The 16,183-nt window shown below is 45.1% G+C and overlaps 1 protein-coding gene across 1 annotated transcript in view; it reads right to left on the reverse strand.

Annotated features, from left to right (window-relative positions):
- Window positions 1-16,183, reverse strand: part of LOC136629090 (uncharacterized) — a 246,265-nt gene that overhangs the window by 79,714 nt on the left and 150,368 nt on the right. Inside the window, exons 7-12 of the mRNA XM_066605210.1 lie at window positions 11,643-11,819; window positions 11,437-11,560; window positions 11,290-11,354; window positions 10,913-11,003; window positions 387-487; window positions 38-208 (exon numbers count right to left, since the gene is read on the reverse strand). Coding sequence (XP_066461307.1) covers window positions 38-208; window positions 387-487; window positions 10,913-11,003; window positions 11,290-11,354; window positions 11,437-11,560; window positions 11,643-11,819 — 729 coding nt within the window. The remainder of the gene's footprint in view (window positions 1-37; window positions 209-386; window positions 488-10,912; window positions 11,004-11,289; window positions 11,355-11,436; window positions 11,561-11,642; window positions 11,820-16,183) is intronic.

Consider the following 16,183-nt stretch of genomic DNA (forward strand, 5'->3'; position numbering starts at 1 on the left):
TTACTGTATAATGTCCCAGCATTCCCCGCAGCGTCACCTCTCCAGCCAGCAGCTTAATCATCTTGTTGGTGAGTTCTAGAATCTTCTGTACATTGATGTCCTCATGTATCATGGGGTGAGGTGGGGGTCCCGTGATTGGGCTCCCCCATCCATCACACACAGGGGTCCGACAGCCATCACTAGAGGTCTTCTTCACTACTGTGTAATCCTGTATATGGGGAGACAGTAATAAATATCACCTTCACCTCTTCAGTGAAATCATCTGTTATTACCACAGATAAGAATGATGTAATGTGACATCATCAGAGTCTCTCACCTCTCTAGTGACATCATTTGTTATTACCATAGATAAAATTATGTAATATGACATCATCAGAATCTCTCACCTCTCCAGTAAACTGGAAGATTATCTCTCGGATGATATTTAATAGACTCTCTGCCATCTTATTCCTGTCCTTCTCTATCCTTGATCCTATATTGTAGGAACCTGAAGAGAAATATAAACCAATACTAAAAACCACAAAAATCCCACATAACATACAATTACAGGAGGAGAAATAGTTGGGGAGATAATAAAGTGTGTATTTTCTCTTCTCATTAGGCCAGTTTGACATGAGTGTAAAAACTGTGCGAGATTTGTGTGTTGTCAGGCTCACAAATCTTGCGTAAATATGAACTCCATTCTTTTGAATAGAGTCATACACGTGAACGATTTTTTCCAGTACAGCGATGTGGCGAAGAAAAAACGTCATGGCATGTTCTATCCTCTCACATTCCTCGGAACGCATCGCCCATTGTTTTCAATGGCTCAGTCCAACACATCGTACACTGTGGGATGAGCATGCGAGTGTGATGCGATATTTCCAACTGAAAACAAATCCATGAATTATATGTATTAGAAGAGTCATCAGCTTCTAAGGAACAATTATAAAGTGTATAGCGTATAAATACATACTAGAACATAGCACGGAAGCGTGTGTGAATATATACGGGAGCTACGGGATGCAACACCTTGGCCAGCTGTGAGTTCAGCCGATGACAACTAGATAACTGGGCACATAGTATTTGTTAGCCATAGATGCCAGTATGGATAACTGAGGGAACAGAGGAGAAGCACTAGATGACAGTGATGATGACAACAAGACTGGACTGCCTGTGGATGAGGCCTGGCTACTAGACAGATGACAGGGATTCCGAGCAGCAGCAAGGTCTTGTTCACATTGTGGGTGTCACTGTGAGTGGAGAGGGGGGGCATACCTATTGAATCCACTTCTATCTCTGATAGTCATGAATTGACTATTCTGAGTGCACTTGCCGCTACCAACCGTCACAGCAGAGCCTAGATTGATTAGTCGAGAAGGCTGCAAGCTTGGAATCGCTAGAATACAGGCTGAATTGTACCCAGCTTTCCCGGGCTTCTGCACGCATGCGAAGCAAAAGCTCAAATCACCACCTCGTCCGTTCTAATGCTCTCCAGCACTCTACAATGCTGCACACATACACACATTGCAGGTAAACTGGGACCTAGACTATAAATTATGAACACAATCTTCGGAGTTATGGTTCGTTTTGAAATGGACAAGGCTGACTAATAAATTGAAGATTTATTCTAGAAAAAGACAAGCAGTGCAGATATATACACACAAAATGTCTAAGGGCTTAACAGTCTCTATATCACAGTGGGGCATACTGATTGTCCCATGTGCTCTTGTGATGCCGCTCCATGCGATCAGGTAGACCCACAGTTCCTACATTTGTGGCCTGACCATACCTTACTTTCTGCTTATAGATCCGTCACAGTGCCATATTTCTCCTGGAGCCTTCACTGGCAGCAACAGTGTCACAGTCACCCACTACTGAGCGGATTATACCAACAGGCCTTCTCCGGGGAGTTTTTGCAGATGTTCTGGCCCAACCTCAACTCAGCTCTTTATCACTGCCAGTACTGCCCCTACCGTCCTCCTCTGACAATGTCATCACCTGGTTCCCACATCCTGTCCAAAACCACATCATCATCATCATCATAGTCCTCATCATCTCCACCACTTCCCTTAGTCTATTCTGATGTCTCATGGGCTCCTTGCTCCGCCTCACCATATCCACCTTCATAGCTACCACCACCACCACGTTTACCACGACTTCCACTAGCACAGCTATGTATCTCGGCAACCGCTTCCACCTCCACCACCTCTGTAGCTCACTCCAAGAGCTGGCTGTCCTCACACAACTTCTCACCATCACTAATATATTGTTTTTGAGTGCCTTCCTTATTCTTAGCACCCGGGGTGTTGTCTCTTAGGTGAGAACGTGGCACCCCACTATTAGAGGCAGTAAAGACAAATGTGATGGAAGGGGAAGGCTAATGCTTCTATCAGTGCACCAATCAGAGGAGTAAGAATCCACTCATACTAGCAACATGGAATGTGCGTGGCATGAGTCTAGGGGAAATTGGGCATTGTGAAAGGCGAAATGACCAGACTTAACATTCATATTCTTGGAATTAGCGAATTACACTGGATCAGTAATGAATATTTTCAGTTTGATGACTTCACATTGCACTATGCTGGACACAAGGAAATCAAGAGGAATGTAGAAGCCTGTATTACAAATAAGCAGACCCCAAAGGCAGTAGAAAGTTTTAGAACAATTATCGACCTCATCATTGCTATCTGGATACATGGTAAGTCATTGAACATCTCAATCTTACTGGTCTATGCCCCAACCCCAGTTGCTGATGAGAAAACCATTGAAGATTTTTATGCCAACGTCCAGAAAACTCTAAATGGAGTGCCAAAGAAGGACATCATTTACATTATGGGAGACTTTAATTACAAAGTTGTCAGCTAGCCAGAAGCAACCATCACAAGAAAATTCGGGCTTGGTGAAAGAAATGAAGTTGGTGATTGCCTGGTACAGTTCTGCCAAGAAAACTAGCTCAGGATAGCAAACACATGGTTTATGCAACCCAAAACCAACTGTACACATGGACATCTGCCAATGGCCTCCATCGAAATCAGACTGATTGCATCCTGTGTACTCATGATTGGCGAATTTCAGTTGTTGCAATAAAAACCTTTTCTGGTACTGACTGCGGCACCGATCATGAACTCCTTGCAGCTAAGATCAAGATCAAATTATGTAGCATTAAGAAAGATGCTCCTTTGAGAAAATTCGACACCTCTAAGAACCCTCTTTTTCATAAAATATTGAGGTAACAAACAGATTCGACTGCTTGACACATCAGAAAAGCATCCAGAGGAACTATGTCGTGATATGCAGTCCACAGTTATGGAAACTGCCAGTAAGCATCTCACCTATAAGAAGCAGGAAAACAACGCTATTGGTTGTCCAAGCAAACCCTCAGAATAGAATCATAGAACAGAATCATAGAATGGTAGAGTTGGAAGGGACCTCCAGAGTCATTGGGTCTAACCCCTGCTCAATGCAGGATTTACTAAATCATCCCAAACAGATATTTGTCCAGCCTTTGTTTGAAGACCTCCATTGAAGGAGAACTCCCCACCTCCCATGGTAACCTGTTCCACTCATTCATCCCCCTCACTGTCAGAAAGTTTTTTCTAATATCTAATTTGTGTCTCCTCCCTTTCAGTTTCATCCCCTTGCTTCTAGTCTTTCCTTGTGCAAATGAGAATAAGGCTGATCCCTCTGCAGTGTGACAGCCCTTCAGATATTTGTAGACAGCTATTAAGTCTCCTCTCAGCCTTCTTTTTTACATGCTAAACATTCCCAGATCCTTTAACTGTTCTTCATAGGACATGATTTGCAGACTGTTTACCATCTTGGTAACTCTTCTCTGAGCTTGTTCCAGTTTTTCTATATCTTTTTTTAAAGTGGGGTACCCAGAACTGGACACAGTATTCCAGATCAGTTCTGACTAAAGAAACCTCACGTGATCTAGACTCTATGCTTCTCTTAATACATCGCAGAATTGTGTTTGCCTTTTTGGCTGCTGCATCACATTGTTGACTCATGTTAAATCTATGATCTATTAGTATACCCAAGTCTTTTTCACATGTGCTGCTGCTTAGCTCAATTCCTCCCATTCTGTATGTGCTTTTTGCATTTTCTTGCCCAGATGTAGGACTTTGCAGTTCTCCTTGTTAAATACCATTCTGTTAGTCGCTGCCCACTGTGCAAGCTTTTCTAGATCTTTTTGAATACTCTCTCTCTCTTCCCTAGTATTAGCTATCCCTTCTATCTTTGTGTCATTGGCAAATTTGACCAGTTTCCCATCAATTCCCTTCTCCAGATCATTTATAAAAATGTTGAACAACACTGGGCCTAGGACAGAGCCTTGTGGTACCCCACTTAATACATTCTTCCACTTGGATGTGCAGCCATTTATGACCACTCTTTGAGTATGATCACTCAGCCAGTCCTGAATCCACGTAACAGTTGTCTTGTCAGTCCCATATTTGGTCATTTTTTCAATAAGTATAGTATGAGATACTTTGTCAAATGCTTTACTAAGGTCAAGAAAAACCACATCCACTGCATTTCCCTGATCAACCCAGTCTGTGATACTATCATAGAAATAGCCGATAAAAGAAGAGTAGCTGAGGTGGCCAGCAACAAAGATGAAGTTTGACAACTAAATGCCGATTTTTAGCGAGCTGCAAGGAAAGACAAGGAAACGGACTGGAATGAACTCGAAGCAGAAGCCATGAAAGGCCATATACAAGACATATTCACACAGGTTAACATGGCCAGAAAACCTTTCATGGCATGAAACAGCACAGTCAGAGGCAAAAATGGGAAGCAACCGAATGACCAACAGAGTATCAAGGATAGGTGGAAGGAATACTCAGAGGCACTATATTCCTGCAACCACATAACTGGAAAATTGCAAGAGGTGGATCCTGTGGACTTGGAGCCCTCCATTATGAGGTCTGAAGTGGTTATGGCGATGAAACAATTAGGCAAAATTTAAAAAAAAAAGACCAGGCATAGATAAGATACCGACCGAGCTATTGCTGCTAGTACCAGTGAAAACCATCACAGCGCTGTGCTGGGCAGTATGGGCATCCACACAATGGCCAGAGGGCTGGAATAGATAGAAAGGCAACTTCCAGATTTGCTCCAACTACCGAACAATAGCCCTCATTCGGCATGCAAGCAAGATCCTTCTCAAAACTATACAGGAAAGACTGAGAACAGTAGTCGAAGCAGCATTCGCTGATGCGCAGGCAGGATTCCGGTGAGGATGTGGCTCCCGTGACCATATTGCAAACCTGTGATGGACCATGAAAAAAGCTTGGGAATACCAAAAGAATATTTGCATGTGCTTCATCGACTACATCAAGGCCTTTGAGTGCGTCGAGCATGACAAGTTATGGCGCCCCCTACAAGAGCTGGGCGTATCGGCATATCTAGTCAAGCTGATAAAAGCACGTTATACCAATCAAAAAGCCACTGGGGAAACACAGTATGGGGACACAGATTAGTTTGGGATTGGCAAAGGTGTCCGATAGGACTGCATCCTCTCACCCTTCTTGTTTAATCTCTGCTTGCAGAAACAGAAGCCGGTCTGAAGCAGTTGATATGGAGGATTAAAACTGAAAAGGGAAAAAATGAGCCTCTACCTGAATTTAAATACTGCAAAAATGGTCAAATTGAAATTAAAATCGCCAATGAGGTCATAGAATGCGTGCGAGACTTCATCTTCCTTGGATCAAAAATTGACCAGGCTGGAGAATCTATGCCAGGAAATAAAAGAAGGATAGCATTGAGGCGAAGCACGATGCTAAGCATGGACAAAATCTGGAAAAGTAGGGGTATCGGTATAGCAACTAAACGCAGAATAGTGCAAACCACCGTATTCCCCATAGTCATGTATGGATGTGTAAGCTGGAATGCAAAAAAAGCTAATAGAAGGAGGGATGATGCGTTTGATCTGCTGGCGAAAGCTGCTGCATATGTCCTAGACAGCGAGAGTAACAAACAGAGAAGTCCTGAATCATATAACACCTGATATATCACTGGAGGACAAGATGACCAGACTCAGACTCATGTATTTTGGCCATGTAGTGCAAGCAGAGTCGATATATAATGTTAAATATTAATATTATATTTTCTAACAATCTATAATGCTTGGACAGATCAGTGACAAAAGAAGACCTGGCCGTCCAAGGACATGATGGCTGATATTGTCAAAGCTGATACTGGCATAGATATCACACAACTAAGACCAAATGTCCACAGCCGGGTTTTCCGCAATGAAATCCCGAAGTTATTAGCCTCTATTGAACCTAACAGCTTTTCTGCTGTACAATGTCCCCGCTGCAGAAATTCCACTGCGGATTTCCGCAGCATGAAACAAATCGTGGCATATCCAAATTGCCGCGGAAATACGCGCGGCCGGCTTCCAATGCAGTCAATGGAAGCCATCCATCCCATGATACTTCCACTGTGCACAGCGGAAGTATCGCAGGAACACATGCCACCGCCCAGCGCCAATGTGTCATGCGCTTCACTGCGAATGCGCGCCGGCTCGCCGGACGGGAGTCTCGTGGCAGATCCGGAGAGGTCAGTATGGGATTTCTGGGGGGCGCCGTGTCGGATCCTGCTGCGGTATTCGACTGGCGGGATCTGACATGGCCGTAAGCATGAGGACTAAAAGAAGCGTGAAAAACAGAGGAAGCTCGTAAATCAGAGATCCCGGGCAAGTTTGCCTCACTTGTCACAACACAAACACAGGCTTTATCACAAATGGATAAGACAAAATTGCTTAGACACCCAGACGAGGGGGGGGATGCCTAATATAGGAAGTGCAGGAATCGGATTGGAAGGGGACGAATAAAGGGAGCGCACACTGGCTCCAGAAGAAGTCTGACAGGCTGATTGGATGCAGGAAATGTCCGGATGTTTATACAATACAATACTTTGGTCATATCTCCTCAGAAAGGATTCCTAGAGGGAAGCAATGGCTGCCATATTTCATAACAGAATTTTATCTATTTATGGACACCAAACCTCATTCGCCTCTACTCACAGTAAACAGGCAGTCGTTCATAGACGAATCTCTGCCTGTTCACACGGGCTGATTGCAGTTCAGTTTTTACACAGACATAAACTGAAGGACAAATGATAAAATAATTATCATTAGTTGTTCAGTCGGGGCGTGCGCTTACACTGTAGTATGGATCGCAGTAATCTGAATGATTTATCATCCTGTGTAGAAGGGCACTTACTTATTAATCCCCCATTGCTCTAACACAGTTCTCCTCTCCTGGGGTAATCTGGAGACCCAGAGTCGGGTAGTGACAGGGAAAGTAGGCAAATGCTAACGGTGCACCTGTCAGCATAGGGGGATAATTGGATGAAAGTCACATTAAAGAGTAGAGCAAGAAACCAGTGAATATTACTGAACCCGGGAGAGAATGTGTGACTGCAGTAATATCATACTTCCATAACAGGCAGAGTAAGTGACTACAAGACATCTCCATCATATCCCCTCTGCTTATCTCTACGCTGATGACACCCAACTATACACCTCCTCCAAAATATCACCGACTGTCTGTCCGCTGTCTCTAACACTATGTCCTCCCTTTTTCTGAAACGTAACCTCTCTAAAACGGACCTCCTCGTCTTTCCGCCTTCCAACCAACCTCCCCTCAACATCTCCATTCCAGTGTCTGGCACAATCATAACCACCAGACAGAACGCCTGCTGCCTTGGGGTCACACTGGACTCTGACCTCTCCTTTACACCCCACATCCATTCTCTGGCCCAAACATGCCACATGCACCTCAGAAATATTGCTAAAATACTGCCATTCCTCACCACAGATACACTAAAGACAGTCGAGGCTGCCCTCATCAACTTCCGACTCGACTACTGCAACTCCCTACTTATGGGCCTCCCCTGCACCAGACTCGCTCTACTCCAATCCATACTAAATGCGCAGCTAGGCTCATTTTTCTATCGAGCTGTTACTCAGACACCTCTGCACTACGCCAGTCGCTGCACTTGCTGACCATCCACTGCAGAACTAAATTTAAACTCCTCAACTTCACCCACAAAGGTCTGCATGACGCCGCACCCCCATACATCGCCTCCCTCCTGTCAGTACACCACCCAGCCCGCACACTCTGATCCACTAACACACTCAGACTAAACACACCTCTAATATGAACCTCACATGCTCGCCTCCAGGACTTCACCAGAGCAGCACCCATCCTCTGGAATGCTCTACCCCAAGGCATCTGGACAATTCCCGATGCACAAAATTTTGGACGTGCCTTAAAAATGCACCTCTTCAGGGAACTATATGAAATCCCCTGACCTAGTCCCCCGCCCCTCCCAATGGCTCCCCACACTTTCCACCCTGCCTTTCACACACAACCTTTACCCATGCACCCCCTTACCGCCCCACCGCATTTGCTTTCTGATAACTGATTTTCACATGAAATCCCCTACTGCCTGTGTTCCCCATGCCTTGCTCCCTACCCCCCTTGTACCTCCTGCACCCCCACCCCATTTGTTTCAAACTGATTGTACCTCACATTGTAATTACTGTACTGTTTGCATTTATCCCATGCTTAAAAGCGCTGCGGAATAAATTGGCACTATACAAATAAAGATTTATTATTATTATTATCTAGTACTCTTCCTTGCAAATGTCGACACAACATACTGAAAATAACCGACATGAACAGCCGTTTGGTTGTTTTTTGCTTTTGATACGATGTTTCTAGCTGTAAAACCACCTAAAGTAGGTGTTGTTTAGTGAATCCTTCCAGCTGCAATCTGACCGGGCAACATGGCAGCACAGATGAGCAAACAAGACTCCATGCTGGAGTAGCAAAATAGAGCGAGGTACGGGCAATGGTGTAGCAGAGCAGACTATGGCTAAAACTAAAATTACATCTACCTGTCTGCAGGCCGCACCAGCTTCTTGCCCTTAATAACATTACTATTGCTGTATACATATTGTGAGACAGTGACCGGCAAAGTGGCTTGGACAGATATGTGTCACCGAGCAGCCTGGGCTCGGTGGAGGAAGTCAGCATTTGGGTGTCAGTAACACTAGGTTACTGACACGTTGTATTGTAATGCAGTGGCTCCAAGCTGCATAATCCGGGTCGGCTTTTCCTGAAGTGGTCAAAGTGAAGGGTGGAATGGCTACTCCCACGTACCAGGTGAGGCTGGTACCAGGCCTTATAAAGCCTGGGCCTGCAGGTCTTGTAGAGGTGTGGGCTGAGAGAGCCAGAGAGAGGGCTCAGTGGAGCTAGGAGCTAGGAGCCCTGCTAGCCCAGTGTGTGACTGAGAAGGCCAGAGGTTTACAGGGAGACACCCCTAACCTCACAACCACCTGGGAGAGGTGGTGAGACCTCTGCAAGTCTGGGGACCAGACTGGCTTTGTGCAGCAAGCCGTACTTCTGACAGCGAGTAGTCAGGACCGAGCATATGTGTAGGGAGTGCTCAGATGAGCAGGTGTTTATTTCTGTTTTTACTTTATGTTTGCTGCAATAAATCCAGGAGAAGCCTGGACTAAAGAACTTTATTGTTCCGAGTGTCACTGTCTCTGGCTGTGGATGCCCAGGTTGCTACCTATCCTAACGCTAATCCCTCACAATATATACAAGTCATATCGGACCAATGACTGCAACTTTATGATCACTAATACAACAAGAAATGTCCCATAACTTACACATTCATGCTTTACTACAGGCCAGCAGTCATAGCGCCCTGATGACTGGGGGCCTTCAGTCTCATATATCTACTTCCACTAACAGGCTTACAGGATGAACCAGCTGGGATACATATAGGCGAAAGCACTGACTGACTGACTCACCGCTAATTCTCTGACTTCCTAGTGTCGTACAAACTTAAAATTTAGCACGACCATTTAGATCCTAAATGGGAAAAGTAAAGGGGTCACAACTCGATTATTTAATGCTAAGTGCAAAAGTAAGTGACCCCCCTATGTAATCTACCTAATGAAGTTTTCTAACTTCCCGATGTCGTTCCAACTTGAAATTTGGAATGACCATTCTTTAGGTGCTAATGAGAAAAGTAAAAAAGAGTTGCAACTTGATTGTTTAATTCTAAGTGTAAAAGTTAGTAACCCCTATGTAATATAACTTTACAGTGTCGTACAAATGTGAAATTTAGCACTAGAATTCTTTAGGTCCTAAATAAGAAAATTAACTTGATTATTCAATTCTAAGTGGAAAAGTAAGTGACCCCCTATGTAATGTAACTAATAACACACATCTGAACCTCACAAACATGAAATTTACCATTCTTTACGTTCTAAATAGGAAAAGTAAAGGGGTTGCAACTTCAATTCTAAGCATGAAAAAATCTGCAATACATGAGAAAATTATTTTCTCAGAAACCATAAAGCCTAGGGAAATTATTTGTATACTGAGTAGAATCTACTTCACCTCTGTGTATATATTAAGGAGAATCTAACTGACCTCTGTATGTATATACTAAAAGGCTGTAAAGTACATGAGGAAGTGACCATGGACTGCAGGGATGGAGCATGCCTGTAAGGTTAAGAAGGGTCTGCAACCTCCAGTCTGGGGTTACATTTGAATAAAAAGGGGTGTTACCTTTAAAAGTAAAAGTGAGAAGAGTGGGAGAGTTGGCACATTTTGCAGAGAGACATCGGTATATGCAGTTTGAGGAGAATATAATGCTCCTCTAAGTGTATACATATTTTATTCCTCAGTTCTGCTGAACTAATTATGCTTTCAAAAAGTTTTCCATGCAAACAACACGTAAACACTTGTACTAAGTTAACTTCGGTGAAGCCGGGTATATCAACTAGTCCCAAATAATCCCACAGACCACAGAAGAACATATCTGCAGCCGGTGACTGAGGAGAATCTGTGACTCCTCCCTGCTGTATTTAGTGGTTACTACTCTCCTGGGCGGTTACCTGTAGGAATCTCTTCTTTAAACCGCTGATCACCCCTCACATTTGTCTCTGTAGTATTAATATCGGTCAGATCTTCATCCTGATACAAAAGCTGTGAGACAAATATTGTAAAAGTCAGCAGACGGATGGAGAAGTCGTGTGGAAGGCTTTACATGACAAGAAAAGATCATTAATCATCATGCTGACCAAAAATAACCTGACAGGAGTACTTATCTGAGCCAGAAAACAAGGAGAAGATCCAGGCAACATGTAATATCTCTGGTCAGCGGTAATCCTGCCAACTCCACCATCCTCATCATACAAGTTAAAGACCTCTAATAAGACTGAAGATAAGAGCTTCACAGCAGTCTACAGATCAGAGGGACATTTCCATCTACCTGGTGGTCCTGTGGAAGAAGAGGACGGGGACATCTCTCTGGTGGGCTTCTCTTACTGGATGGAACTGGAGGAAACACAGACAGACACTGAAATCATTCTTTACATACAGATAATAAAGTCCCCGTGTATTTAGTCCTGTCTATTACCTGGTGATGGGAGCGGCTGGCGGGTCTCCATCATGGCCTCCTTGTACAGATGCTTGTGTTCTTCTAAATACTCCCACTCCTCCATGGAGAAATAGACAGCGACATCCTGACACCTTATAGGAACCTGACAACACAATAAACAGTCATCACCCAGAAGCCTCCAGTGCTGTTACTGTATAATGTCCCAGCATTCGCTGCAGCGTCACCTCTCCAGTCAGCAGCTCAATCATCTGGTTGGTGAATTCTAGAATCTTCTGTACATTGATGTCCTTATGTATCAGGGGGTAAGGTGGTGGTTTGGTGATTGGGTTCAGGGGTCTTCCCCATCCATCACACACAGGGGCCCAACAGCCATCACTAGAGATCTTCACTACTGTGTAATTCTGTATATGAGGAGACAGTAATAAATATCACTGCAGACATTTCCAGAGTCCATCACCTCTCCAATCATATCTGTTATTACTATAGACAAGAATGATGTAATATGAAATCACAATCTCTCCCCTCTACAGTGACATCCTCTGTTATTACCATAGATGAGAAAGAACAGTGGGCGATGACTAACGAAGTGGTATTTAACAGGATGAAATGCAAAATCCTACGTCTGGACAAGAAAAATGAAAAAAAAAAAAAAACGTTCAAAATGGGAGACATTGAGCTAAGCAGAAGCACATGTAAAAAAGACTTGGGTATACTGATTGAGACTGAACATGAGTCAACAATGTGGAACAAAAAAGGAAAACACAATTCTGGGATGTATTAAGAGAAGCATAGTCTAGATCACGCAAGGTAATTATACCCATCTATTCTTACTTAGTCACACCTCATCTGGATCTGGAATACTGTGTCCAGTTCTGGGCAACCCCCTTTAAAAAAGGCATCAACAAACTGGAACAAATTAACAGAAAAATTACCAAGATGGGTAGCTGTTACCATGCGGCGCATGCTGGTCCTCCCAAGGCAGCATTTTGCGGGGTCCCGCGGTCAGCACACATCCCCCTGGCTTGTTGTCTGGCTGCTGGGGGCGTGGGTGCCTGGGCGGCGTGGTGCTAGTGGCGCGGCACATGTGAGTGCAGCTGCCGTGCACAAGCTCCCCTTTGTTGTGTTCTGTTGGGAGTTGGCTGTTTTCCTCTCTCCGCCCCTGGGCGGAGGCTTTTGTTTAAAGGTCGGGCAGAGACTTGTAATCACTGCCAGTTATTGGTTTCCCTCAGTGTGTTAGCTAGTCTGCCTCTGTTGGTTTCCTGCTTCTGTCAGCTTGTCTGCTATCCCCTGCTATTGTCTGCCAGGTTTTTCCATCTGCCTCAGTTCTTCTTAGTATTGTTCGTATTGGTTATTTACATCTGCCTTTCCTGTCGGTATTCTACCCTTTCCATTCAGGTATGCCAGCATCCCTTTTTTGGTTCCTAGTTAAAGTAGGGACTGCCGCCCAGTTGCCCACTTGGGGTTAGCCAGGAGTGGAGGCAAGCGGGCAGGGAAAGGGGTTGTTGGTGAGATCTAGGGCACCCGGGCTGGTGTATCACGGGTAGTATACCGTAACATAATAACTGGCCCTTAAAATTGCTCTCCAATGGAGGCCATGAGTACCCTCGCAAGTCAGTTGCAGGATTTAGGGGTCATGATCCAAGACCTGTCTGGTCGTATGGTGGCCCAGGAGCAGCGGGAGTTAGTGCATGTTTCTACCGCCCTTTCTATTCCTGAGTCCAAGTGTCCTCTTCCTGAGGTATTTTCAGGGGAGAGGAGCAAGTTCTTTGTTTTTCAGCAGGCATGTAGATTGTATTTTCGGAAGCGACCATGCTCCTCCAGCTCAGAATCCCAGAAAGTTGGATTAATTATGTCCTTACTTTGCGGTCCTCCGCAGACATGGGCCTACTTCTTACCCGAGAGTTTGGCTTGCCTGCTGTCAGTTGATTCATTTTTTCGGAAACTTGGAGGTATTTTTGATGAGCCGGACCATGCGGGGTTGGCGGTATCTCATCTCATGTCGTCTCTTCATCAGGGAAAGCAGTGGGTAGAGGACTATTGCTCTAAATTTAGACTGTATGCAGGTGACACCTCTTGGAACGATAGCGCCATTAAAGATGTGTTTTTTGTTGGGTCTTTCTGACGCTGTCAAGGACCTACTCATTTCTCATCCCGCTCCCGTGACACTCAATGATGCGATGGAATTGGCGGTCAAAGCTGACAGGAGGCTGAGATCTAGAAAAGAGGACATCAGACCCATAAGGCTAGAGAATCCAGCAGACCCACTCCCACTTCTCCCATGCCAGCTCCTGGGGCCGAGCCTATGGAAGTGGACCAGCTAAGTCCTGAGGAATGGCGACGGTTCCGGATCACTCATCGTCTATGCCTCTATTGTGGGAAAGCCGGTCATCGTGTAGCGACCTGTCCTCAGAAGCGTCTACAACATCAATCCGAATCGGCAGAAAACTTTAGATCCTAGCCGATTTTTGGGAGGATCACCTAGGATCACAGGTACTCCCTAAGTTGTTGGTGCCTTGTCAGATTGGCTTCCAGAATTTCACTCAGTCCGGTCAAGCTTTTATTGATTCGGGTGCTGCCGCCAATTTGAGTAGTTTGAGTTTTCTCAGACCTCTGATGACTGAATTATTGGCGTTAAAGATTCCCATACGCTTAACTAGTATTGATTCTACCCCCCCTGTCGGCAGGTGTTGTACAATGGAGGACTCCCATTTTAGAGTTCACTATGGGTGTTCTCCATTCTGAGAATCTCCTGTTCTTCGTAATGGAAAGGATGTCCGCTGATGTAGTGCTTGGTATTTCCTGGTTGGCACTGCACAATCCCCGATTTGATTGGTCCACTCGGGAATTGACACATTGGGGGCTGTCCTGTCATAGTCACTTAGCTACTATATCCATGTTTTCAGCAGATACCATACTTATTCCTGAGTATTTGTCTGATTTTGATGATGTATTTTCCAAGAAACTGTCTGAGACTTTGCCTCCCCATAGGAAGTAGGACTGTGGTATTGATTTGATCCCCGACAGTCCCATCCCTAAGGGAGACATTTTCAATTTGTCTGGGCGTGAGCACGAAGCCCTTAAGTCCTATATGTCAGAGTCTCTGGCCAAACGACATATCAGGCCGTCCAGTTTCCCTGCCGGGGCAGGTCTCTTCTTTGTAGAGAAGAAGGATGGGACATTGAGGCCTTGTGTGGATTATCGGCCTATGAATAAAATTACAGTGAAGAACCAGTGCTCCTTGCCCCCAGTTCCTGATTTATTGAATCAGGTGGTAGGGGCCCACTGGTTTTCCCAATTGGACTTAAGGGGGGCTTACAATTTAATTCGCATCCGAATGGGAGATGAGTGGAAGACCGTGTTCAACACCTCGTTCGAACATTTTGTAATGCCCCCGCGGTGTTCCAGGGATTTATGAACACGGTCTTCCATGACATCCTGTGGGTATTTTTGGTCATATATCTCAATGACCGTCTGGTGTACTCCCCAGACTGGGATTCACATGTGCAGCACCTGAGGCTGGTTCTGACCTGTTTGTGTGAGTACCAACTTTTTGTCACGTTGGAGAAATGCCTTTTTGGTACTAAACAAGTGTTTTTCCTTGGTTATGTGATTTCACCCACGGAGATTCAAATGGAGTCTGATAAAGTGGCGGCAATCTCCCAATGGGTCAGACCAGATAACCTGAAAGCTTTCCAGCGGTTTTTAAGTTTCACAAATTTTTATCGTAAATTCATTAAGAATTAGAAGAGTGAAAAGAAGAGTGCTGACTTAGTAAGATGGTCGCCAGGGGCCCTAGAGGCTTTTAGTCATCTCAAAAGGGCATTTACTGCTGCCCCGGTGCTAATACAGCCTGAGGTCGATGTGTGTGAGGTGGGGGCGGGGGCTGTATTGTCTCAGGAAGTCAACAGGAGATCTGGGTATAGTCCATGTGCGTTCTTCTCGCGGAAGTTCAGTTCAGTGGAACGTAACTATGATGTGGGTAATCGTGAGTTATTGGCGATTAAGTGGTCTCTAGAAGAGTGGCGTCACCATCTTGAGGGGGCAAGGCATCTCATTACCGTGTATACTGATCATAAAAACTTGGCATATTTCGCCAATGCTAAGAGACTCACAGCTCGTCAGGCCAGGTGGACGTTGTTTTTCGCCAGGTTTAACTTTGTCGTTACATATATTCCAGGGGAGAAGAACGTGAAGGCAGACGCTGTCTCACAGAGTTTCGGTTCGCCGGAAAGTGAGACAGTGGCTCTCGAGAATATCTTGGCACCTGGGGTGGTGGTGGCAGCTGTAGAATCTGATCTCATTCCTCATCTACAAAATTGTCAGCAGGACGCTCCCTCGGGGGTGCCGGAGGGCAGATGGTTTGTGCCAGAGATCTTGCGTCTTAGAGTCATTGAAGAGTCTCACTCATCTGTTCTCGCAGGCAATCCAGGGGTTCAGGGGACTCTGGATCTTTGTACTAGACACTACTGGTGGCCAGGCATGTCTCGGGAGATCCACGACTTTGTTAAGGGATGCTCTGTCTGTGCACGCAGTAAAAGTTGGCGGCGCTGTCCGGAGGGGCCTCTGAGACCGTTAACAGTGCCTTCTCGTCCGTGGTCACCCTGTAGATTTTATCACTGATCTGCCTGAGTCTCAGAAGTTCACCACTATCATAGTTGTTGTAGACGGCTTCTCAAAAATGGCACATTTTGTGGTGTTAAAGAAGCTACCTTCTGCAATAGAATTTTTCAAGATTTTTGTAAAAGAAATCATTCGCCTACATGGG

The sequence above is a fragment of the Eleutherodactylus coqui genome, chromosome 5 (assembly GCF_035609145.1).
Source record: "Eleutherodactylus coqui strain aEleCoq1 chromosome 5, aEleCoq1.hap1, whole genome shotgun sequence".
Classification (NCBI taxonomy): domain Eukaryota; kingdom Metazoa; phylum Chordata; class Amphibia; order Anura; family Eleutherodactylidae; genus Eleutherodactylus; species Eleutherodactylus coqui.